This window comes from Lethenteron reissneri, chromosome 41 (genome assembly GCF_015708825.2).
Source record: "Lethenteron reissneri isolate LAM-NWPU_2019-01 chromosome 41, ASM1570882v1, whole genome shotgun sequence".
Taxonomy (NCBI): Eukaryota; Metazoa; Chordata; class Hyperoartia; order Petromyzontiformes; family Petromyzontidae; genus Lethenteron; species Lethenteron reissneri.
In genome coordinates, this window is record NC_083819.1 from 4,288,716 (window position 1) to 4,313,993 (window position 25,278).

General features: G+C 53.3%; 1 protein-coding gene across 1 annotated transcript in view; it reads left to right on the forward strand.

The window, feature by feature from the left end:
* Positions 1 to 25,278, forward strand: part of EML6 (EMAP like 6) — a 198,689-nt gene that overhangs the window by 140,544 nt on the left and 32,867 nt on the right. Inside the window, exons 18-26 of the mRNA XM_061568264.1 lie at positions 2,718 to 2,818; positions 4,005 to 4,207; positions 11,003 to 11,114; positions 17,205 to 17,332; positions 19,522 to 19,663; positions 20,352 to 20,504; positions 21,381 to 21,512; positions 22,237 to 22,325; positions 23,519 to 23,695. Of these exons, the coding sequence (XP_061424248.1) occupies positions 2,718 to 2,818; positions 4,005 to 4,207; positions 11,003 to 11,114; positions 17,205 to 17,332; positions 19,522 to 19,663; positions 20,352 to 20,504; positions 21,381 to 21,512; positions 22,237 to 22,325; positions 23,519 to 23,695 (1,237 nt within the window). The remainder of the gene's footprint in view (positions 1 to 2,717; positions 2,819 to 4,004; positions 4,208 to 11,002; positions 11,115 to 17,204; positions 17,333 to 19,521; positions 19,664 to 20,351; positions 20,505 to 21,380; positions 21,513 to 22,236; positions 22,326 to 23,518; positions 23,696 to 25,278) is intronic.

The window sequence follows — 25,278 nt, forward strand, 5'->3', positions numbered from 1 at the left end:
GCACACTTCGGCTACACAATGGCGTAATGTGTATTGCAATTACAGCGCCGTTGAATTACAATTCCGATTGTAAAAATTATCCGTGTAAAGTTTGTGTCAGCGATGGCGTAATGGTCCAAGCGCTGCTCTACGAATCCGGTTGGACCCGAGTTCCATTGGCAGCCGTGGCAACATCGGTTGCGAGCGATATCTGCACCCCCCGCCGCCCCCCACCCCCCTCCCCCTCACCATGCTCCCCTACTTTACCAATCCTCACTGACCATCGCGGTGAAGTATGGTCAAAATAACTCTAATGACTGCCCAGTGTTGGCGACTCCTTTAGGAAGTGAGTTGCCAAACGAACCTCAACAATTTGTGAGATGTTACTGTTTAGTTCAGTGTTCTTCACTAATTTTCAGAGTGGGTGGGGGGGGGGGCAGAGGTCGCAAACGGGTTTTGATTCCTTACCCGTACCTGTACCCGGCCGCACCAGGGTCGCAAATGGGTACCCGTACGGGTAGCTGGGTATCGGGTAGGGTATGGGTATCAGGTACCCGGTTGCGACCTCTGGTGGGGGGCACTTTCTCCGATAAGACATCGTCAGTGTGAGGGCCACCATACCACTTGAAGCCATCGGGGGTTTGACAGCAGCACGATGATGATGATCGGGGTTTTTTCACCATTTGTGTGATTGTCGAGCGCCGCACATCACGGGTTGCCCAGTGGCCCTTGGGGCCCTACAATGAAGAGCACTGGTACAGACATTCTAAAGCCATCAGAAATGTCACTCGACAATTTACCACGCATCACCCTTCCAACACCGGTGCAGGAGCCGCAGTAGAGAGCCGTGCAGTCGCTGCTAAATCCACGCCACGCGCCTCGTCCCAGAAAGTCGACGGATTATCAGAATCTTTATTTAGACTGGAGGGAAGGAATCCGATGAGGTGTGAAGCTCTTTTGCACAGATGTCCAGTATGGGGCACGGGGTCACCGAGTTACAACGACGGCGACAACAAACGACACTCATCGTCGTTTTGTCGCTTGACGGGGGATTCGTCCTCACGATCGGGACCCGCGGCGAAGTCGTTGGATCTGGAGACCAAATCTCGGTGACCGGCACAGTCACGCGGGGAGGCCTTCATCCGGCAGTCGATTGTCAAGGAAACGTGGAAATCATTCTAATTTTTGTTATTATTATTATCATTATGCTTGGCGAGACTCGCACACGGAGCCGTATTGCGGGGGGGGGGGGGGGGGGGATATGCAAACACGCAGCAACCGCGCTTGACTTGACGCCCTAGATCGAAACCTCATTTCTTCAGAACTGCGTTTAGTGTCTAGTCCATTGTCCCCCCCCCCTAACCCTCCCCCCACCCCGGACCTGCCATTAGCACGGTCGGCAATGTACGGCACGAAAGAAGTTCAATGTACGTACAAAAGAGTAGTAGGTTTTTACCCTTTAAACTGGTACAAAACTGACACTTTTATACAAGGCATCATGTTTGCAATAACCGCAACACAAGCAGTTAAAATGCATTTTGACTGCTTGTGTCAAAATGCATTTTGACTGCTTGTGTTGCGGTTATTGCAAACATGATGCCTTGTATAAAGGTGTCAGTTTCGTACCAGTTTAAAGGGTAAAAACCTATTACTATATTTTGCCACTGGTAAAGGAGATGTCTCATAGTGTACATACAAAAGAGTTTGAACGTTGGGCACGGGCCCCGTCGCGCACCAGCACCACCAGGATGAGAGCGGAGCACCAACGGATGCCCCCCACCCGACCCCCCCCCCCCCCCGTGACGGTGCAAGCGGCCTCTCGCTGAAGGCCAGCGGAGAGTTGAGTTGTTTGCTGCTTGTCTTGCGCTGGTTTGTGTCGTCGTGTGTCTTTTTTTTCTTCCATGAACGGGTCAGCGGCATCATTGGAGCGGCGGTTATTGACGATTCAACTAATTTATTCGCATATCGACGATTGCTTTAGTTAATCAATGAATCGACATTAGACTCGTAATTAACACGTATCTTTTTTTTTTACGTACAGCGAGCGCCTTTGAGATATATCGACGTAAAAGATGCCTTATGAAATAAATATATACAGTTCAATCATTATTATTTTTACATGCAGTAATTCCGCCCCTTGTGGTTCGACGCACGTGTTCTGATCTCTTACATTTTCTTTTGACGTTAGCCGTCTTGAATGTAATTACATTGCTGCAGCCTCAGCGATTGTCGATCTTTCCAGGGGCTCTTACTGGTGGCAACCCTGTGCTCTTCGCCAAAGGCCACCAGAGGTTTTGCTGCGTAGGCTGCCCGTACACCAGAGGTCGCATACGGGTTTTGATTCCTTACCCGTACCCGGCCGCACCAGGGTCGCTAATGGGTACCCGTGCCTGTACACGGCCGGGTACGGGTACCCGTCCCCTACCCGTACCCGTACCCTACCCGAAATGAGTGACAAACGGTTACTCACCAGTGACTCACGGCCTACCGGTACCCGGCCGCACCAGGGTCGCAAACGGGTACCCGTACCCGGCCGGGTACGGGTAGCCGGGTATCTGGTAGGGTATGGGTATCGGGTACCTGGTTGCGACCTCTGCCGTACACGCTGGCGCTGGTGAATCAGTGTGACTGTTGCCCTGTTACAGCCACGAGTCATCTACGTCTGCATCGCATTCATATGTATATATACTGTGTGTATATATGCTCTCTCTTTGTCTATGTCCTGGCCACCACGGCAGGGGTCACAAAGAGAAGATCTTCGTGGCCCGTTTCAACCCTCACGATGCCGACAAGCTCGTGACCGTCGGCATTCACCACATCAAATTCTGGCAAGTCACTGGTGAGCTCTCCACCAGGGATGGTGGCCACACGCCACTGGCGGTCAGTCCTGACGTGTGACCGGTTAACGTCACGTGTGCGGGGGATCGGGGGGGGGGGCGGTGGGGTGGGGGGGGGACCTGTGGACCCAATGCCCCTTATGTGCGTGAGTTGTGGTCGAATCTCTGAAATATCCATCAATCTGTCCGGCCGTATCTTGTTGGGTCCTATCTCGTGTCCTCTGACGTTCATCACGCGAGAGTTTTTTGTTCCCTCCTCCAAATGAAATGAGGGTCGCGCGTTGGCAGACACGTCAGGTGTTGCCACCAGGACTCGTTGCTCGAGACTGGAGACGGAGTGGCTGCCAAAGTTACGGGCGCCGCGGTGGCGAGGTGTTAACTACCTCGCCTGACATGCGGGAGGCCGTGGGTTCGATCCCGACTCTGACACCGGCTGTATATTTGGGGTTTGCGTGTCTCTCTCCCCGTGGTCGCGTGGATTTTTCTCCGGGTCCTCCGGTTTTCCCCTCCGCATTCAGATTCAACATCACGCGTTGAGAGTGTTTGGCTGCAATTCATTTCCACGCGATAAGCCGCTTTGTTGAGTTATCGTTTCCGGCCAGGTCGCTTCTGAAAAAAAAGAGCTGTATAGTTCAGTGGGTCTTACCTGAAAAAAAATAATTGTTTCATCGCTTAGGGACCACACAGAGATGGAACGACACGGATCGCTATGACCGCGTGGATGTTCGCCGCTGTGCAGCAGCGCGGCTCTCTGGCGTTTCGTCCGCGGTTGTGCCGCGGGTTGTTCGGCACGGCGCCCGACGTTTTGCTCCACGTGGCAGTGAAATGGGAACCGAAGGAGCTCTCAGCACATGGGGGGGGAGGGGGTAGAAACGTCGGGGGAGGGGGGGTGGTAGACGGCTTGCCGCAACAAAGTGTGGAACGACCCCAACAGGTGGCAACTGCTCGCGGACACCTTTAACTGGCAGTGGATAGACCATGGCTCACGATGCAAGGCAAAGTGCTTTAATCGGAATCTCACGAAGCTCTTCCAGCGCCGAGCGAGGTGGCGCCGACCTGTAGTGGCGCCGACGACCGTGGTGTAGGGCGCTCGCCAATAGCGGCATCCCTCAACGAGCAACGGCCGCCCCCGCTCACGAGGCCATCGTGTTGTCGTTCGCGCCCCCACCCCACCCCCCTCCACCGCAGGCGGTGGGCTGACGTCTCGGCGCGGCGACTTCGGGGCGCTGGCGCGGCGCGACACCATGATGTGCGCCGTGTACGGCAAGGCGGAGGACACGGTGTACGCGGGGGCGGCGCGCGGGGACGTCTACCTGTGGAAGGGCGCGACGCTGCTACGCACCGTCAAGGCCCACGACGGGCCCATCTTCAGCATGCACGCCCTGGAGAAGGTGAACCTGGCGCGCCACTTCGCGAGCTCGGCTGACAGGTCGGCTCCTCCCACTCGCCGCCCTCGCTTAAGTCGACTCGGCATTAAGCGAGTGCCCGGTGCGATGCGTACAAAACGCTGGGGAGACAAAGGCGGCCAGGAGCGGTTGTGGCCACCCACGCCGCTCGCGTGCCGTGTTGTACGCCTTCCTTCGTAGGTGTTCGTTAACGGCACTTGTCCCAACCAGCTGTTAAGGCTATACGGGGGACATTTGTGTTGTGTGCAGGTTTCCCGTCCTCTTGTGCGGCCTGCGTGTTCCGGAACTCCGGTCAGCACAAACTCCACTCCAGCAACCGAGGCTTCCCGTTCTAGCCACGGTGTCGAGATGTTATCTCCCTCGCCTGGTATGCAGGAGGTCGTGGGCTCGATCCCAACCCTGACGCCTGCTGCTGTATATTTGCAGTTTGCATGTTCTTCCCGTGGTCGCGTAGATTTTTCTCCTGGTCCTCTGGTTTTTCCCCTCCCCGTTTAGAATCAACATGCATCTCAGAGTATTTGGTGCTGCTATAAATTCCCACGTGATAAGCCGCTCGGTTGAGACGTCGTTTGTGACCAGGTCGCTTCCCAAAATGAGCCGCATAGCTCAGTGAGAACTTTCCTGGTGAAATAAAAAATATTAGTTTAGTTTTAGCTTTAGCGCCCAGTCAACTCTTGACTTAAAGCTTTCGTGACTGCAGGAATTCACATTCGTTGGGCCCTTCGGTAAAGTCAGGTAGATAGGTTCAAATAAAATAACAAAAAATAACAAAAAACTACGACGTTTCGATCGCAACACAAGCGTCCGTCATCAGCAAGAGGGGAGGGAGGGTCAACCTTAGCTCAGCGGGAGGTCTCGCTGGCTCATCCTTCCTCCACTGTCCTCGCCGTTCTGCAACTCCCTTCACCTGCACCATCTACGCCGTCAACTCCTTGCCCCCACGGGCTCTAAACCTTCTTTGGGGTTATGTGTTTTTTGTTCTTCTTCCTCTATTTCAACAAACACCCCCCCACCCACCCAACGATGCTGTTGCACGACCCCTTGAGACGCGGCTGCGTTGTGCCGTGTCGTCCCGATGTCGTTGACCAGCGTCGGCCCCCCCGCGAAGAGGCCCAGTCCGGCCGTTGAAACTTTTTTTCTCCCATCGAACGGAGCCTCAAAGATTCTTTCTCTGCCGGACAAAAGCGGCACAGCCATCAAACTGTCAGGCGCGGCCTTTTAACGCCGCCACTTTCAACACAAAAGTGGCCATCATTTGTCAGCAGGCATGCACCTGCCGTGGCCCCCTGTCTTATCAGACAATAATGCGTTTGTCAATTTTTCTCTATTTTTGGGGGGGTGGAGGGGCTTTGGGCTTGGGACAGTGGTGGTGGTGGGTTGGGGCGGGGATAAATGGTGCCAATACGAGATGAGATTCTGTGTTGGTATTGTCATATCTAAATCGGTCAACCGTCCGACAGCCCGAATCGATATTGTGCGTGCCGGGGCTGTCTTCTGCGTGCGACGGGCAAAGTAACTTTGATTGTAGGACGGTGCCCCCCCCCTCCTCTCTCTCTCTTACCGAGCGCCTAATAATGGCCTCGGCTGTTATGTCAATAGCCAAACACCTCTGAGGATTGCCCGAGCAAGCGTAACAAAATGATCCACAGCACTTGAAGAAGCACTTTGTTCTGAAAATAACTATTACCGTATTCCTTGGATTATGACGCAACTTTATATTTTTTCTGGGGGGGCCTGCAAATTGGAGCAAAAGTTGTCGGGCGATCGTTGTAATACGGTAGGCGTGCATGCACGTGTGTCTGTGCGTGTGTCTGTGTCTGTGCGCGTGCGTGTGTCTGTGCACGTTGCGTGCGTTCAGCGCTACGCTGCGCTACGAACCCGGCGACCCGAGTTCGATTCCCGCTCACGGCCAACGCCGGTGACGCTTACCTAAACCGGTACTGGGCCTCCCCTAGGTCGACTCAGCCTCAAATGAGTACCTGGTGCGGTGTGTAAACATCGCCGCTGGGGAGACAAAGGCGGCCAGGCGTGGTGCTGGCCACCCACCCCCTCGTGTGCTGTACCACCCTTCATAGGTGCTCGCTAACAGCGCTTGCCCCAACAGTCTGTAAAGGCGACACGGGGGGATCTAAGTGCTCATTGTCGTTGTGTTTGTGCGTCGGCCCCGGCGTGTGCGTGCGAGTGTGTGTTTTCTTGTGTGTACGTAGGTCTGTGTGTGTGTGTGCAGGTCTGTGCGCGTGTCTGTGCGTGTGTGTGTGCAGATTTGAATAACTTTATTGACACTGGCCAGAGGTTTGGGGTGCGTCTTATTTTCCGGAGCGTCTTATAATTCAGGGAACATGCTACACCTTCTGTGTGGTCACAACAATGATCACAATACAAATAGCAATAACAATAGGAATTATTTATTCATTTACAAAGTAAAGCCTTCACTTTCCCAAGAGCACTGTTGCATGCTAGGGGACTCTCTGAGGCTTTTCGTAGAAAAATGAAGAAATATTTTAGTCTGACCATTATCACGCTTGTCAACAACGTATTGCCGTTTGTAAATCCACGGTTGGATGAAGGCCTCTCCCACACCACCGCGTACGTTGTGGCGATGGTTTGAGCGTTCCTCGTCACGCTGCTCAGTGCGGATTGGCCCTTGTCGGTTGTCACGTGGCGATGCATCGTCACGTGACAACCGCATTCACGCACAACGCTCCATGCGTGGGAATCGATCGTTGTCCGTTCACATACAACGCCAAGAGTGCGTACTCTTAGGTTTTTTCGGTAAAGTCACGTAGGTCAAAAATAAAAAATAATAATAGAAATAAAATAATAAATCACCACGTTTCGGAGGCAACACAAGTCTCCGTCATCAGGTGGGACCGTCACAGCTAGATTTACTGCATCAAGTGAGGCAAAATTCCAAGAGACAAGCTCTTAAATACAAGTCAAGGGGGGAGGGGGGGCTTATCTAAATGTGGTAGCCAATGAATGGAACGTGTTGGGGGGGGGGGTGGGCGGGGCTAAAAGAGAACAATCGGTGTACCTCAGAGGTCGCAAACGGGTTTTGATTCCTTACCCGTACCCAGCCGGGTACAGGTACCCATTCCCTACCCGTACTCTACCCGAAATGAGTGACAAACGGTTACTCACCAGTGACTCACGGCCTACCCGTACCCGGCCGCACCAGGGTCGCAAACGGGTACCCGTACCCGTACCCGGCCGGATACGGGTAGCCGGGTATCGGGTAGGGTACGGGTATCGGGTACCCGGTTGCGACCTCTGGTGTACCTCGACTTCGGGTTGTAACCGGTGTTGGCTGACAATCCAAATACAAAAAAGGCAGTGCTGTTAAACGCTGGGGATGTCAACACTCGGTAAAGTAGAATAGTACCTGTCAAATAAGATGGTACAAATATGTCTAGTTAAATCTTTTTTACATGGTTAATAACATCTTTCCAATGAAGTATGCGTTCAGCAAAGCTTCACTGCGCCCCACCAGAACGCGCAGCTTTCACGGCGATGACAAAATAATAATTTGATTCGTAATCGGTGGCACAGCTGTTCAAGTGTGCATGTGGTGTCCACACGCCTGTCAACCCGTACGATTCAGCTGTATTCTTGTGCAGGGAAATTGAGTTTTCAGGTCTGTACGGCGTACAGCCGTTTCAATACGGGGAAAAAAATGTCTATTTGTTTGTGTTTCTTCCTTGTGATGGGACTTTGTAGGATGAACGTTGAGATTTATAAGGGCACGGGGTGACCAAGAAGGTCTGAATTGGTCTGTAATAAGGTATTGGCACTGATAAGGGGTTGACAGGTTTGTGTACAACTGCGCTGAGAGAGAACCGGGCACTGGGTTAATCTCCCCTTGCGCATGATGGCAACGACAATGCGTTCAGGTCTGCTGGCCATGACAAGAGAGAGCCCTCGGGAAGAGAGAGTTCGTGTAAGTTGTGCTGTTCCTCTTCGACTGAAAGGAGCTCAAGACCACAGTGGGTGTAACTGCACCGTCTGTAGCGTGGGCGGCATGGTCAAAGTCGTGGCTGGTGTCTTCAATTTTCCATTCACGGAGGGGATTCTGCGAATCGGCCCGCTGGTGATGTTTCCGATGCTGTCGATGGTTCCACCGCCCTTGTCTTCGAGGTGGTGGAGGAGGTGGAATGTCAAGGCCCGGAGGTGCGATGTTTTTTTCTCGAATTAGGTGTCTATTTACGGGCTACGGAGAAGTGGGGAAGGTGGAAAGGGGAGGGGAGAGGGGGGGGGGAGATAATTTCATTCCTTTGTAGCCAGGCTGATGCCAAACCACGAAGAACTGCTGCTCGTGAACCAATCATAAAAATTCGTAGTGGAGGCAAAACAAAAAATAACAAAGCATCAATTAAAATGTTTCACCTGGATGAATCCCTTGAGGTGGACTCATGTCGTTTGCAAGAGGTGTCCAGGAGTGTCGATTGGCACGTCCATGGCAAAGACAACGACGTGCACCAGCGACGCGCGTGAATTGTCACGCGCCCAATGCCGCCTCTCCAAGCTCGCCGTGTGGCCGTGCGCAGGGCTGTGCGAGGAGTGAGTGGGGCCCAAGGTTGTCGCTCGTTCTAGGGGGCTGCGGTGAGGGTGGGGGGCCCTCTTTCTCTATCCAGTTCCTTGCCCTCGGCTGCTTCACCTCCACCTCTGCCCACAATGCCAAACACTACATTGCTCTTCAATTCCATTACTTTCGGTTGTTTTTTTATATTGTGGATTCGTTATAAAAGTTGAAATACACATTTAAAATGATTGCAACTGTTTGGGTTTCGGCCCATAACTGGCAGTCATCGCCAACCTGCTGGTATGACTTTAACGATCAAATTACACGAAAGAATGTTTCTAATTATCGGTACACTTTGTTACCCAGGAAAGCCTCACAGGAGGTTCCTGCCAAACTTTCGCAGTCCGAGGCAGAGAAATTTGGGGAAAATTTGGACCATGACACCGGCGCACGAATGACCTACTCTTGCGAATCACATGACGGGATCTTTAACGTCCGCTGTGAAGAAGACGGCACGTGGTGTATTTGCATGGTTTTCTACGCGCGCAGTGTTAACCAGGGCGGCACCTGGTTTTGAACCGGCAATCTCTGCGTCAGGCGGTGAAGGCGCTACCAACTGGGCCCCTCGAAATACAAAGGGTACAGACCTGCAATCCCGTGCCCACGTCACTGCTGGCGGAAGGGCCTCCGCTAGCCATAGAGACCCCACGCTCGACCGTACTTGGGCCTACTCCTCCAAGCTGGCCAAACGTCTTAGTGGGGGGGGGGGGGGCAGCCAATGAACCCCCCCCCCCCCGCGGTAATCCGGCTCTGGTTTCGGTGTCCTTCTTCAGGGTGCTGCCGCAATGGGCTAATGGAGACGGACGTTGAATGCTCCAAAACGCTCACCTCGCTCGCCTCGCTCGCCGACGGGAGACTGCGCGGAGCGTTACGAGCGCCGATAAAACTCCAGCCGCCAGCTGGCCGCACGCCCCGCCCTGGCGCGGCGTGAAACGGGAGGAAGGGATTGGGTTTAAAAAAAAAAAAACTTACGAATGTTACGTTTACGGCGTACCTTAATGAGGTTTTAAGAGTGTGTTTTACGGTCAGATTTACTGCCGCCTTCGAGTTTCTGCACGGGTTCATTATGCTCGCGCGCTGGAAATAGCGGTGATGAAACGCCATAAATCGGGATTTGGCGATCGCGAGCGATGGACGGAGCCGTGCGGCGTTTGTGAGACGGTGAATTGCGGTTCGTTTGACGTGAATATCCGGCACGGTTGAGATGCGTGCGCGCTTCCCGATCGGCGTTTGAACATCATCGTCACTCGTCATTTTCCGTGGTCTATCCGCTGCTGGTTGCAGGCCTAACCGCGCCATCTCCATCCCTCACGGCCCTGCGATGTCACAGCCCATCTCGCGCCCGTGGGTTTTGACCGGATGTGCTCCACTTTCCTCCCACGTATACAACAAAAACTTCAACTGGCTGAAAACATGATAATTGTTTTTTTACCCTTTTATCTGGCAACAAAACTCACACCTTTTTTACAAGGAGTCATGTTTGCATAGACCACAATACCTGCAGTCATAATGCAAACAAAAAACACAACTCTGATAATGTGCACTGTCCTTGAAGTTGATTGGTCCACACCCGAGACAGCTTTCCTTAGAGCCTAGTCTCACATGGTGTTGGACCAGATGACGCCAAAAGGCGCACGCCTTGTGAGACTAGGCTCTAAGGAAAGCTGTCTCGGGTGTGGACCAATCAACTTCAAGGACAGTGCATATATTATCAGATTTATGTTTTTTGTTTGCATTACGACTGCAGGTACTGTGGTCTATGCAAACATGACTCCTTGTAAAAAAAAGGTGTCAGTTTTGTTGCCAGATTAAAGGGTAAAAAAACAATTATCATATTTTTTACTGGCAAATGAGGTTCCAATGGTGGCTGAAAACATCTTCATATATGGAGGACTGTAGAGCTTCGGCAATTGATTGTGGCACCGACAGGCTTGCTGCCTCGCAGCTCGTGTCTGATCGTGAGATGGAAGCTTGCCCCGGACGATAACGACCGCTCTGTGTGTAAAACTTAACCGTAAGGACATTGTTGCACGAGGAGAAAGGCTTCAACGCCATTGCTTATTCGTAGCAATGAATGCACCGATTTGAGTAGAGGGGGGCTGAGCCTTTAGCAGCGGGGGGGGCAGCCCCCTCGAGCTCCCCCGCCCCCCCACTACTCCGGGGCTGACCTTGTGTGCGCGTGGTGTTGTTCCGCTCGCTAGGGGTTCGTCACCGGAGGGAAGGATGGAATCGTCGGACTCTGGGACGACAACTTCGAGCGCTGCCTCAAGACGTACGCCATCAAGAGGTCGTCGCTGGCGCCGGGCTCCAAGGGTAGGCCCTGAGAGCCCTTTGCCTCCTGCCCGTCCGTGCGTCCGGAGAGAGAGAGAGAACTCTCGTGTCAAACCTACTCTCGTAGCCCGTCTTCCATCGGAATCCGTGGATGGGCAATCTTCATATCACCGTACAGGCTTAGCCCGCCTTCCATCTTTCGCTGGGACAATCTTCACGTGAGCCTGGCGTGTACATCTGCCGTATGTGTACAGGAGAGAGAGATAGTTTATTTCTTCATGTGATAATAAAAAAAATATTTCCAAAAATGCTACAGATTCAGCAATAACACTGTGGCTTTAAAATAATGTATAGATAATGTATGATAATTGGTTCTTTACCCTTCTATCTGGCAACAAAACTGACACCTTTTTGCAAGGAGTCATGTTTGCATAGACCGCAATACCTGCAGTCATAATACAAACAAAAGAACATAACTCTGATAATGTGCACTGTCCTTGAAGTTGATTGGTCCACACCCGAGACAGCTTTCCTTCGAGCCTAGTCTCATATGGGTTGGACCAGATGACGCCAAAAGGCGCACAACTCAAGGACAATGCACCATCAGAGTATGAGAGCTCGGGGCAAGCATCTACACTATGGGGACCTCATTTGCCAGTAAAATATGATAATTGGTTCTTTACCCTTCTATCTGGCAACAAAACTGACACCTTTTTGCAAGGAGTCATGTTTGCATAGACCGCAATACCTGCAGTCATAATACAAACAAAAGAACATAACTCTGATAATGTGCACTGTCCTTGAAGTTGATTGGTCCACACCCGAGACAGCTTTCCTTCGAGCCTAGTCTCATATGGGTTGGACCAGATGACGCCAAAAGGCGCACAACTCAAGGACAATGCACCATCAGAGTATGAGAGCTCGGGGCAAGCATCTACACTATGGGGACCTCATTTGCCAGTAAAAATATGATAATTGGTTCTTTACCCTTCTATCTGGCAACAGATAGAAGAGTGTGGACCAATCAACTTCAAGGACAGTGCACATTATCAGAGTTATGTTCTTTTGTTTGTATTATGACTGCAGGTATTGCGGTCTATGCAAACATGACTCCTTGCAAAAAGGTGTCAGTTTTGTTGCCAGATAGAAGGGTAAAGAACCAATTATCATATTTTTACTGGCAAATGAGGTCCCCATAGTGTAGATGCTTGCCCCGAGCTCTCATACTCTGATGGTGCATTGTCCTTGAGTTGTGCGCCTTTTGGCATCATCTGGTCCAACCCATATGAGACTAGGCTCGAAGGAAAGCTGTCTCGGGTGTGGACCAATCAACTTCAAGGACAGTGCACATTATCAGAGTTATGTTCTTTTGTTTGTATTATGACTGCAGGTATTGCGGTCTATGCAAACATGACTCCTTGCAAAAAGGTGTCAGTTTTGTTGCCAGATAGAAGGGTAAAGAACCAATTATCATATTTTTACTGGCAAATGAGGTCCCCATAGTGTAGATGCTTGCCCCGAGCTCTCATACTCTGATGGTGCATTGTCCTTGAGTTGTGCGCCTTTTGGCGTCATCTGGTCCAACCCATATGAGACTAGGCTCGAAGGAAAGCTGTCTCAGGTGTGGACCAATCAACTTCAAGGACAGTGCACATTATCAGAGTTATGTTCTTTTGTTTGTATTATGACTGCAGGTATTGCGGTCTATGCAAACATGACTCCTTGCAAAAAGGTGTCAGTTTTGTTGCCAGATAGAAGGGTAAAGAACCAATTATCATATTTTTACTGGCAAATGAGGTCCCCATAGTGTAGATGCTTGCCACGAGCTCTCATACTCTGATGGTGCATTGTCCTTGAGTTGTGCGCCTTTTGGCGTCATCTGGTCCAACCCATATGAGACTAGGCTCGAAGGAAAGCTGTCTCGGGTGTGGACCAATCAACTTCAAGGACAGTGCACATTATCAGAGTTATGTTCTTTTGTTTGTATTATGACTGCAGGTATTGCGGTCTATGCAAACATGACTCCTTGCAAAAAGGTGTCAGTTTTGTTGCCAGATAGAAGGGTAAAGAACCAATTATCATATTTTTACTGGCAAATGAGGTCCCCATAGTATAGATAATGTAGTTAACATTTCAGGCAATGGCCATTCTCCCGTGATAACCTGTCATCTTGGTACAGTACTGTATAGGAGAGAGTCTTCATATGTAGAGCGGATAAGCAGCGCACTCACTGATGCACTCACTCACATACTCACTCGCTCACCCGCTCGCTCACCCACTCACACACCCACTCATCCACTCATTGACGCATCCACTCACACACCCACTCACTAACGCACACACTGACTCGCTTATCCACCCACCCACTCACCCACCCACACACTCACTCGCTCACCCACTCACTCACGCACCCGCTCACACACCCACCCACACACTCACTCGCTCACCCACTCACTGACGCTCCCGCTCACATACCCACCCACTCAGGCACTCACTCACCCACCCACTCAGGCACCCACTCACCCACCCACTCAGGCACTCACTCGCTCACCCACTCACTGACGCTCCCGCTCACACACCCACTCTCTCACCCACTCAGGCACTCACTCACGCACGCACCCACTCAGGCACTCACTCACGCAACCTTGAATAAGCAAGTGCTGCTCGAAGCTCATACTGACACAGACACACTCACCCGTGCCATCAATATAATGCATTTTTAACGCTCTGTGGGATTTGTTTAATTATTATATATACAGCTAAAGGGGAATATAAAAATAGACATGTAGCATCACAACTCACTCGTTTGGCCTCCTGCGGAAATCATCGTAATGCTTAACGAGCCTTGCCCATAGTGCGGCAGCGTAACGTTACGCAACCGCAATAGCGTAAGCCGCCGGACAAATTCGCGGGGGTTGACCCCGTGCGTGGTTGACCCCGTGCGGGGGTTGACCCCGTGCGGCGTTGTTGTCGGCACGTGGCTTGACACGCGCGGTGCCGCTGAGGACCCCCTGCGGCTCGGCCTCGCGCTGCGGGAGTGGTGAATGAGGGCCCAGTTTGGCGAGGGGCGTTCACGTCACTTGTGCGTGTGGGGGGGGGCAGCGGTTGGCGCGCTGTGCTGCCAAAGCCGGCGACCCCGAGGGTTCGATTATCAGAACCGGTCCTGGGCCTCCCCTAGGTCTACTCAGCCTCAAATGAGTACCTGGTGCTGCGTGTAAAGATCGCTACCCGGGAGGTGAAATGCGGCCGGGCGTGGTGTTTGCCACCCATCCCCTCCCCCACTCGAGTGCCCTGATGCCCTTCGTAAGTGCTCGCGAATAGCACTTGCCCCAACAGTCTGTTCAAGGCCATATGGGGGATCTTTATCTGTGTGTATATACTGTATATTTAAAACTCCCTTCTGTGTCTCCACGCATATATCGAAAATATATTTTAGCCCCACTGGTTTTCTGGACCAAATATAACGCAGCAGCATTTTTCGAGATATTATCTCCCCCGCCTGGCACACAGGAGGTTGTGGGTTCGATTCCAGACCCTGATGATACCTGTTGTATATTTGGAGTACCGCCTGGTCTCTCCCAGTGGTCACATGGATTGTTCTCTGGGTCCTGCAGTTTTCCCCTCCACATTTTAGCATCAACACGCGTTTAGATTATTTGGCTGCCACTACAATTCCACACGTGTGGTGAGGACGATACCAGCAACGTGTGGCAAGGCCGCCTCTGAACAACGGCTACGGATTGCCGAGATGTTAACTACAGTACCTCGCCTGGCATGCAAGAGGAGGCCGTGGGTTCGATCCCGACTCTGGCGCATGCGGAGTTCGCGTGCCTGAAACACAGGCCGGCTGGATGGCGCTCATCCGGAAAGCCGGTGGATAAAAACACGTTTACGGTGAAGCGTTCCGCACAAGAGTAGCGCTCATCTATATTTATTCACTTGCTTCGAGCCGTCCGTGCACCGCAGCGACGCGTGCCGGCGAGTCTGCGTACGGCAGAGGTCGCAAACGGGTTTTGATTCCTTACCCGTACCCGTACCCGGCCGCACCAGGGTCGCAAATGGGTACCCGTACCCGACCGGGTATAGGTAGCCGTATCCTACCCGTACCCTACCCGAAATGAGTGACAAACAGTTACTCACCAGTGACTCACGGCCTACCCGTACCCGGCCGCACCAGGGTCGCAAACGGGTACCCGTACCCGGCCGGGTATAGGTAGCCGTATCCTACCCGTACCCTACCCGAAATGACTGACAAACGGTTACTCACCAGTGACTCACGGCCTACCCGTACCCGTACCCGGCCACACCAGGGTCGCAAACGGCTACCCGTACCCGTACCCGGCCGGGTACGGGTAGCCGGGTATCGGGTAGGGTACGGGTATTGGGCACCCGATTGCGACCTCTGGCGTACGGTGCGAGCGCCGTGCACGGCTCGCCGACCCGACACGTGCCTCTGGGATGACGGTCGCGCGATCGCCTGCCACGCTTCTTTTTTTGCGTGGGGGGAAATCTTTTCAAAGCCAATTAACGCATCGGCACCGTCATGCCCCCTCCCCCCACTCCTCGCAAGAGGGGACACCCCCTGGGGGAGTTGAACATTTTAATTAAGCGCCAGCGTCATCCTGCCCTTTCACCTTGCGGCGGTTGCCTTATTGAATTAACCGCAACCTCAAACCAAAGAGCCTCCGGTGCCTTTCGGACAATACCAATTTGTCGGATGTAATACCGAGCCGGCAGTTAATGGGATTGTTTGGGGGGGTGGGTTGGTGGGTGGGGGGGGCTTTAGACCGGGGAAAGAGAGAAAAAAAAAACACATTTACGGGCCACTTTCGCCCGATAAGACCATTTGGGGTTTCCATAATAGAGGATTTTTTTAGTTGAGAGCGCGAAATTATCAATGTGTCGTTCAACCCGCCACCACCCGACACGGCCAATGAGTAAGGTTTGTCACGTGAACAAAACATGTCAATTGGTGCTTTGACAGCAACACGACGATGATAATGATGATGATGGGGGGGGGGGGTCTTTTCACGCGTTGTGTATTATCGGAGGGCCAGCGGCCCGCAGGCCTCGCGATGAAGAACACTCGACTACGACCATCATTGGATATCCCCCCACCATCCCGTGCCACCACTAGCGCCGCACTCCCCAACTCGTGCGCCTACTGGGCAATCTCGTGCAGTCGCATGTCTCCCGGCTTGAGAGCTCTGCAAATGGGCCTTAGGTAGTGAGATCTCTTCACGATTCACCAAGTGCTGGATGGCAAGCTGGGGACAGGAAATAATAGGAACGTGAGTCAGTCCAGCATGAAATTGCTCATCGATGCGTTACGATGTTTTGATCATAATGTTTTAGTTTTGTATCGCGCTGTTCTCGTTCATGCAAACCGCATCTCACAGTCGCTGCGGAACGACAGGGAAGCGGGAAGCCAGACGGTTGAGCCGGCGCCAACATTTTTTGCCAAAGCTTTGCGGTCCTCTACATATATAAGAGGCTTTCAGCCAAATAACCAGTGCTGATGCAATCGATCTTGAATTCGTAAGTAAAACTGCCATCTGCTGGCTGAGATGTGGTAGTGGCGCTTGCCCGTCCACGTCCCATCGGCCGTGCCACTCGAGATGAAATGAATCTGCCATGGATTCAGGGCTGCGTTTCAACTCAAGAATCAATTAATCATGTTTTGCGTCTCGTTTTTATTTTACGATGAACTATCATTTTCTATCAGAAATGATAGCCCAACGAAGTGGCTTAGTGACCACGACAGGGTAGCAGTTGGTCGCGATAGAGGGGACACTTAGTGACCACGAAAGCATAACAGAGGGTAGTTGGTCGCGATAGAGGGGGCACTTGGTGACCACGAAAGCATAACAGAGGGGAGTTGGTCGTGATAGAGGGGGCACTTAGTGACCACGAAAGCATAGCAGAGGGGAGTTGGTCGTGATAGAGGGGGCACTTAGTGACCACGAAAGCATAGCAGAGGGTAGTTGGTCGCGATAGAGGGGGCACTTAGTGACCGCCGTTTGTCTGAGCTGCACCTACGAAGGATGTCCGTGGCTCGAGAGAGAGAGTGAGAGCATCGGCGCGTGGAGATCGCGGTCGTGACCCCCTTTCGCTGCGCTCTGCCCGAGCCAGGCCTGCTGCTCGAGGACAACCCGTCCATCCGAGCCATCACGCTGGGCCACGGACACATCCTGGTGGGCACGAAGAACGGCGAGATCCTGGAGGTGGACAAGAGCGGCCCCATGATGCTGCTGGTGCAGGTGGGAACACGGCTTGAGCCTCTGGCATGTGACACCTTCGGCTTAATCTGCGGATGGGAGCAGTCAGGCCTCATTGGGAAGGCGTGGGGTGGTGGTTGGGGGGGAGGTTTTTGACTGCTGTACAATATTTTTTGGAGTTTGCGTGTTTCTCTCTCTCCCCGTGGATTTTTCTCACGGGTCCTTCGGGGTTTTCCCTCCACATTTGGAATAGACATGCATTTAAAACTATTTGGCTGCTTTCCACGTGATAAGCCACTTCGTTGGGCTATCAATTGTGGCCACGTTGCTTCTGAAAAATAGCTCTATAGCTCAGCGCGCCTTCTATGGTAAAATAAAAAAAGTTCATAGTTTAAAAGATGTGCAAATTTAGGTAAAAGGATGGGAAGTGGGGGGAGGTACATGTGTAGAAATATAGGGCTCTAAATTTTGTCATGATAATTTGGGGGGTTGGGGGGAGTGTCTTCCCATCCTCCCATCATCAAAGGGAGTGACTTTCCCTTAGGCCTAGACCAGTGCTGGGGCAACCCAGACGAGCCGGTGGGCCACTCGATCTCCACCTGAGTAGGCCGCAGGCTTGGCATCGTGATCGTGCAATCATCACGACCCCACGCATCGCCCGAGACACATCGAGACCAGGCCACCACGAGCGACTCCACGGGACGCAGGTTGCCCACCACTCGTATAGTGTATAGTGTAGTGTAAAGCGTGTGTATTGTAAAGTGTGTAGTGTAAAGCGTGTAAAGCGTGTGTAGTGTATCGTGTAGTGTAAAGCGTGTGTAGTGTGTCGTGTAGTATACAGTGTGTAAAGTGTGTGTAGTGTATCGTGTAGTGTAAAGCGTGTAAAGCGTGTGTAGTGTGTCGTGTAGTATAAAGTGTGTAAAGTGTGTGTAGTGTATTGTGTAGTGTAAAGTGTGTGTAGTGTATCGTGTAGTGTAAAGCGTGTAAAGCGTGTGTAGTGTAAAGTGTGTGTAGTGTAGTATGTAGTGTATAAAGTGTAATGTGTAGTGTAGAGCAGTGATGTTCAACCTAGACGAGTCAGTGGGCCACATGAGGTTCCCACCCACTGCGGCCAACATTGTAAAAGGTAAAAATGCAGCCCTACAATTTATGGCTCTTGCCACTGCTGGCAAAAAGAGCCTCCATGACAGAGACAAGTGCAAGGAGCCCCTCTAGAGAGGATTTTGGCCTACTCTTCCACGCGTGCCAATAGTCTTAGCAGAGGCGGGGGTATCCACCTCTCGACCCCATCACACAAGACCTGCCAATCGGCGAACTGTTGCCAACCCACCATTGGAACCTCATTTGCCAGTAAGAAATATGATAATCGTTTTTTTATCATATTTTTTACTGGCAAATGAGGTTCCAATGGTGTAAATGCTTACCCCGAGCTCTCATACTCTGATGGTGCATTGTCTTTGAGTTGTGCGCCTTTTGGCGTCATCTGGTCCAACCCATGTGAGACTAGGCTCTAAGGAAAGCTGTCTCGGGTGTGGACCAATCAACTTCAAGGACAGTGCATACATTATCAGAGTTATGTTTTTTGTTTGCATTATGACTGCAGGTGTTGTGGTCTATGCAAACATGACTCCTCGTAAAAAAAGGTGTCAGTTTTGTTGCCAAATAGAAGGGTAAAAAAACAATTATCATGTTGCCAACCCGTTTTGCTGCTGCTGGGTGGCCACCGGTGGCATCCCACATTAAATTCACAGCCGCCGCGTGATACCTTGATTTGGGCTCGTCATTTGCAGGTTTCATTATCGTTAACATGAGCCAAGCCAGTAGGCGCCCGTAGTGTCGATGTGTGCACTCTGCAAGATATGGTTCCGAGAAGCAGACTTCGCAGCAGTGAGCGTTGTGCCGCACCGATGAATCCCAATTGGTGCGGAAACCAGTCCACAGTTGTCCTTTGTCTCACTGCTGCTTGTCAGCTGGCCACACGTGCTCAAACATCTTATTTCGACGGTGACCTAAGTCAAGAAAAGGACCACAGTGCAGTTCCTCAGGAACTGTTGATGGTTATCGCGTAATCCACGAGACCGAGCTTTGGAGTGTTTTTTTCCGCGTTTCCGCGTGATATTTGAAACTCGATTAGGGCTGCACGTATGCCGGGCCGTCCGCGTGAATCGTTTGTCTCGGCCCCTTGATTGTCAATTATCTTCGTTGTTGTTGTCGTTGACACCGGACCCCAGGGACACATGCAGAGTGAGGTGTGGGGCCTCGCCGCCCACCCCCACCTGCCCATCTGCGCGTCGGTGAGCGATGACAAGACGCTGCGCGTCTGGGACCTCTCGGACAACCACTGCATGCTGGCCGTGCGCAAGCTCAAGAAGGGTACGGCCGCCTCGTTAGGCCTTTCCGCACGTTAACGTCCAAGGAAGGCCTCGCCGAGTCGTCCCCCCCCCCCCCCCCCCACGAAGCTCCTTTTCAGGAGAGTGCTGCCAAGGCTTTCGCAGGAGGCGGCAGGGAAGGCGATGTCTCTGCCATGATGTGTGATCCACGGTTAGTTGATTTGCAGGAGAGGTCGCAAACGGGTTTTGATTCCTTACCCGTACCCGGCCGCACCAGGGTCGCAAACGGGTACCCGATACCCGGCTACCCGTACCCTACCCGTACCCGGGTAGGGCCGTCTCGCGACGCAGCGATCCTCGCAGCACCTGCGCGTGCGCACGCCGGCTGGGCGGTGGGCGAAACTCTCGACAAAGGAGAGAACGTTCCAGAAATCACACCCACAGCGGAGCACGGGCCGACGACGACAGGTCGCGTCGCAGCAGTCGGATCGATTGTTGCATCGCGCGACTGAGATAGATGGTGATGAGTAGGCCTTCATCCAGCAGTGAATACATCATGTTGATTTCCTGGCTGCAGCTGCATCGTTTGTGACAGCACGGCTCTGACTGCATCACTGTCAACTGCATCCACTGTGACTGCCTGTGTGACCGTCATCCAGGAGTGGATAGATCCTGAATGACGATGACGACAATGATGACGGGTGAGCCGCCATTCACCCTGTGCTTCCCAGGTGGCCGCTGCTGCTGCTTCTCGTCGGACGGGAAGGCCCTGGCCGTGGGCCTGAACGACGGCAGCTTCCTGGTGGTCAACGCCAACACGCTGGAGGACATGCTGTCCTTCCAGCACCGCCGGGAGATCATCACCGACATCAAGTTCTCACCAGGCTCGTGATACCGCCGTTCCATGTTTACCGATTCCTCTCCGCCCGTTCCACGTTGCCCAGCCCGTCGTGGTTTCACACCGAAAGATCACCGGGCCGTTTGTCACATGGGAGGGTCCGTGCAGATTTATGGGTGGCGTTGTAGCGGGAGTGCAGCGGCAGTGCAGTGGTTATGCAGCGGCAACGCCCGTACCACACGCCCTGGGTTCAATTTCCATCTTGGGTGCCTTTCTCCGCGAGGTTTGTGTGCCATGAAGTTGGCAGAACCCTCCTGAAAAAGTGTATCGTGACTCGGTGAGGCTTTTATGGAAAAACCTCATCAGAGAAAATAATAATAGAATGCAAATTGAGTCATGACACACTGCACACGCCTGATGATCGGTAAACGTTCCACGTGACGATAGCTACATCACTGACCCACGATCGTCTACGTGTCCTAGTCTGTCGGTCCTATCGACTAGCAGGGGACCTGCAGGAGCTACGTTAGTCTATGAGTCTCTGTATAAGTCTGTGGGTTTAAATGTGAGCATATCGGTCACTGTGTAAGTCTATGGTCCCAGCGGCGCCGTGTACTTGGCATGGGCCATGCTACAAGTAATGAACTCATATTCTTGGTTCTTTCGGTAAAGAACCAAGAAGATGAATCCCTGCAGTCACGAAAGCTTTAAATCGAAAAGTAAAGAACTGGCTTCAACTGCTCTTTTCCCTCCCCATTCGTGGCCCGGCGCCTCTGGCCCCTCCGACCAATGGACCCCGGCGCAGTCACACCGCCTGGATACTTGACAGCCACGCCAACGGAACACCCTCCCCCCCTTGTTCCCGCGGTGCCGTCGTGGGGCTCCCTTAACACGTGGCCTCCGCTCTGCGCGTCGTTCGCAGACCCTGGCAAGTATCTGGCGGTGGCGTCGCACGACGGCTTCGTGGACGTCTACCGCGTGCTGAGCAGCAAGCGCGTCGGCACGTGCAAGGGCGCGTCGGGGTGCGTCACCCACCTCGACTGGGACACGAAAGGTGCGCGGCGATCGCCGAAACGGTGCCGAACTCACCGTCGCGCCGCCGCCGGGGCCGCTCACCGCCGCGCCGTTGTCCGCCGTGCCGTGCGAACGGCTAGTTTCGTCGCTTGCTCTCGCCGTAGCGATGCGGGCTATCCCAACGGTGCGGGCTGGTCCCACGTTCGTTTCATCGCGTACTTAAGCACCTCGCCGCGGGTAACGGGCGCGTTGCCGGTCACGCAATTCCGTCGCCGGAACCATCACGAGCGTTGCTTCGTAGAACGACAAAGGCCACCCGTACAGCCTTAACAGCCTGTTTGGGCAAGTGCCTGTTGGTGAGATAATATAAATGCCGGCATGGCACACGAGGGGTGGGTGGCCAGCACCACGCCTGGCCGTCTTTGTCTCCTGAGTGGCAATGTTTATACACTGCACCGGGTACTCATTTGAGGCTGAGTCGACTTTGGGGAAGCCCAGGACCAGTTCAGATAATTGTCACTGGCATTTACCGTGATCGGGAATCGAACCCCCGGTCGACCCTCACCAATCCATCATAACCCCGACCCCCCCCTCGCCCCACTCACAACACCACCACCATCACACTCCCACCACCCGAAACGTACCGCTATCCATCGCCACTTCCTATGCACCACCATCCCACCACTCAACCGCACTTCCCATCGGTCACCGTGATCCCCAGCTGCCTCTCGCCCCACCCGTGCTGTGAACCTCCCCGCCTGCAGGAAAGCTCATTCAGGTGAACACGTCCACCAGGGAGCAGCTGTTTTACGAAGCGCCGCGGGGAAAGCGACAGAACATCCATCCGCACGAGGTACCGTGGGCTAATGTTCCCAAACGTCCCGGTTTGGCCGGGACAGCCCCGGTGGTTTCAGAATGATTGTTTGTCCGAGTGTCCCGAAGGTTGAGTGAAAATCGGGAATTTGTTCCGAGTGTAGAAATGTCTGACCTCGTGCTTTGCTCATGATGTGGGCAACGAGCGGGGCTACCAGTGCAATAGGCGGAGCTACCTGAGTCGTGGGCGGAGCTACCTAGGCGGTGGGCGGAGCTACATGGGTGGTGGGCGGAGCTACCTGGGCGGTGGGCGGAGCTACCTGGGCGGTGGGCGGAGCTACCTGGGTGGTGGGCGGAGCTACCTGGGTGCTGGGCGGAGCTACCTATGCAGTGGGTGGAGCTACCTATGTTGTGGGCGGAGCTATCTGGGCGGTGGGCGGAGCTACCTGGGTGGTGGGTGGGGTTTATTTTATTATTGGGTAAAATGACACCATTGCAATCCCAGTATGCAAACTTTTGTGTGTGCACGTATGCTGACCGTTTCACCACGGCAGCATCGTGTGTGGATGCGAGGCTCGTGAGGACGCTACTAGGCAGTTGGAGGCATTCGCCCTCCAACAACAACTGAGGGCAGAGGAGCGACTCTCACAACAACGAGCGGAGCGCCGGGCGGCTAAAGCACAGCAAGTTGGCACAGCTGGTGCGTCTGCTAGTCATCTCAGCCAACCCATGGCACCTGGGTCTGTCCCGTGACCACCTTACAGTGAGCCTTAAGACACTTCACGTGACCTCAAGGTGCACGTGGCCTGGCTCAGGCACCCTGGTGACGTCACCGTCACTTAGTGGCGAATGACGGGTATTGGTATTGGCGTACGCACGTGTGTGTATGTGTGCAGGACGAGCGGCTTTAGTTTGCATTATGGACGTGGGCGTGTGTGTGTGTGCGTGCGGAGCGACGCTCACAACAACGAGCGGAGCGCCGGGTGGATAAATCGCAGCAAGTTGGCACAGTAGGGGGCACAGGTGGTGCATCAGCCAGTCATCTCAGTCAGTCGACCCGTGGCACCTGGGTCTGCCCTGTGACCTCCTGCCAGCGGGCGTTCGACACTTCACGTGGCCTCAAATTGCACATGGCCTGGCACAAGCGTCGTGGTGACGTCACCGCCACTTAGTGGCGAATGGCGGTTGTTGTTGTTGTTGGACGTGTGTGTGTGTGTACTCGCGTGGGTGCAGGCCGAGCGGCTTGAGTTTGCGTCGTGGACGTGCGTGCTGGGCCCCACGTGCGAGGGCGTGTGGGCGGCGCACAGCGACGGCGCGGACGTGAACGCGGCTAGCCTGTCGCGCGACCGCTCCATCCTCGCCACGGCCGACGACTTCGGATTCATCAAACTCTTCCAGTACCCGGTCAAGGTGCCTGCTCTCATCACCATCGTCGTCATCGTAGTTAGCCGGGGTCTGTCCACTGCTGACTGAAGGTGTCCCCAGGGTCCGCTGCAACGCTCGAGCACCACGGCTCTCCCGTGTAATATCGCCGGGCAACTGGCGAAACGGAGCCACCATGCGTGTCGAAAATCAAACGAGCTCAGATGTTCTATTCCGAACCTGCCAAGTTGCCTTCCCTAGCGCCCTCGATCCAGTGCATGTGTCCCCCACCCATTACAACCTTCGCCCGATGACGTCAACAGCGGTTCCCTGCCTGCCACGTTCCATGCCTCCCAAGTTGCTTTCCCTCGTCGTCATTGTTATCTCGCCGGCCATAAGATATCCCGCTGCTGGATGAATGCCTTCCCCGAGCTCTCGTTATTTTGGTCCCGGTCCTGCGCTGCGACGAAGCTGTCGAGCTCCCGCACGCGAGCTAAGTTCCTTGCTCCACCTCCACGGTGGACGTCCTCTCCGTGAGCTCCCATTGGCCGCATCTCAATCGTCTTATCTTGGTGAGGTCATTCGGGAGGTCGTGGGATAGCCCCCTTTGGGAATTCCGCATTTCCATGGCAGGGGCAATGACGGAATAAGCTGTTGTAACCGTGAGCCTATATACATATTCTCACTGTTGATGAATAATGCTGTGAGTGTTGCCATTACAGTGATACTTTTGTTATTATGGTGGTTTGCAGCGGTCCGCACACTGCGCGGATACCTAAGTTGGATTCCTAGCCATGGCTAACTCCAGTAACATCTGAGCCGGGCATATAACCCCCGCCTTTAACGACCCGCACTGACCAGTGTAGCAAAGTCTGTGCAAACAACCCCCACAATGTTGGACTTCTTTACACTTTGTCAGTATCAAAGTGTAAAGACGACTTCGACGCACTCGTCCTGGGAAGGATTTCTTTATGAAGGAGCCACGTGCTCTCCCTCGGACAGGCGAAGACCCCCACTGCAACAGCCCCGAGTCTCTCCCGCGCAATTCCCACGCCCCTATCCCGTGGCCACGCCCCTGTCTCGTGGCCACGCCCCTGTCTCGTGGCCACGCCCCTATTCCCGAACTCTCTCGCTGGCCCGAGAACACTCGCTCTACAGGTTGACACTATTGTCATTACAAAAGGATGAAAAAATAAGAATAGGTTTTATCCTTTCTGGAAGGCTAAACCTATTCTTGTTTTGGCAAAAAGGTCCCATTTTGTCGCTGCTCACCCCGAGCTGTAAATGCCCTGATAGTGGCATTGTCTAGCACTGGTGAGACTAGGCCCTAAAGAAGGCTGTCTCTGGAGTAGACCACTCAGTTCCAAAGACAATTCTTATATTACAAACATGCTCTTATAATGAATTATCGGAGCATGTTTGTTTGCATGTTCACCACAAGTACCGTGTGTGGTTAATGCAGACTCGATTACTTGCAAAAGGTTTCTATTTGATGTTTGAACATCCTAACACCTGTTTTATTGCCAGAAAGGGTAGAACCTATTCTTAGTTTTTCTAGATTCTTTCGCACCGTACTTAGCCAACCGTGCTAATCGGAGGTGCGGGGAAGGACAACAAACTAGGCCATCATC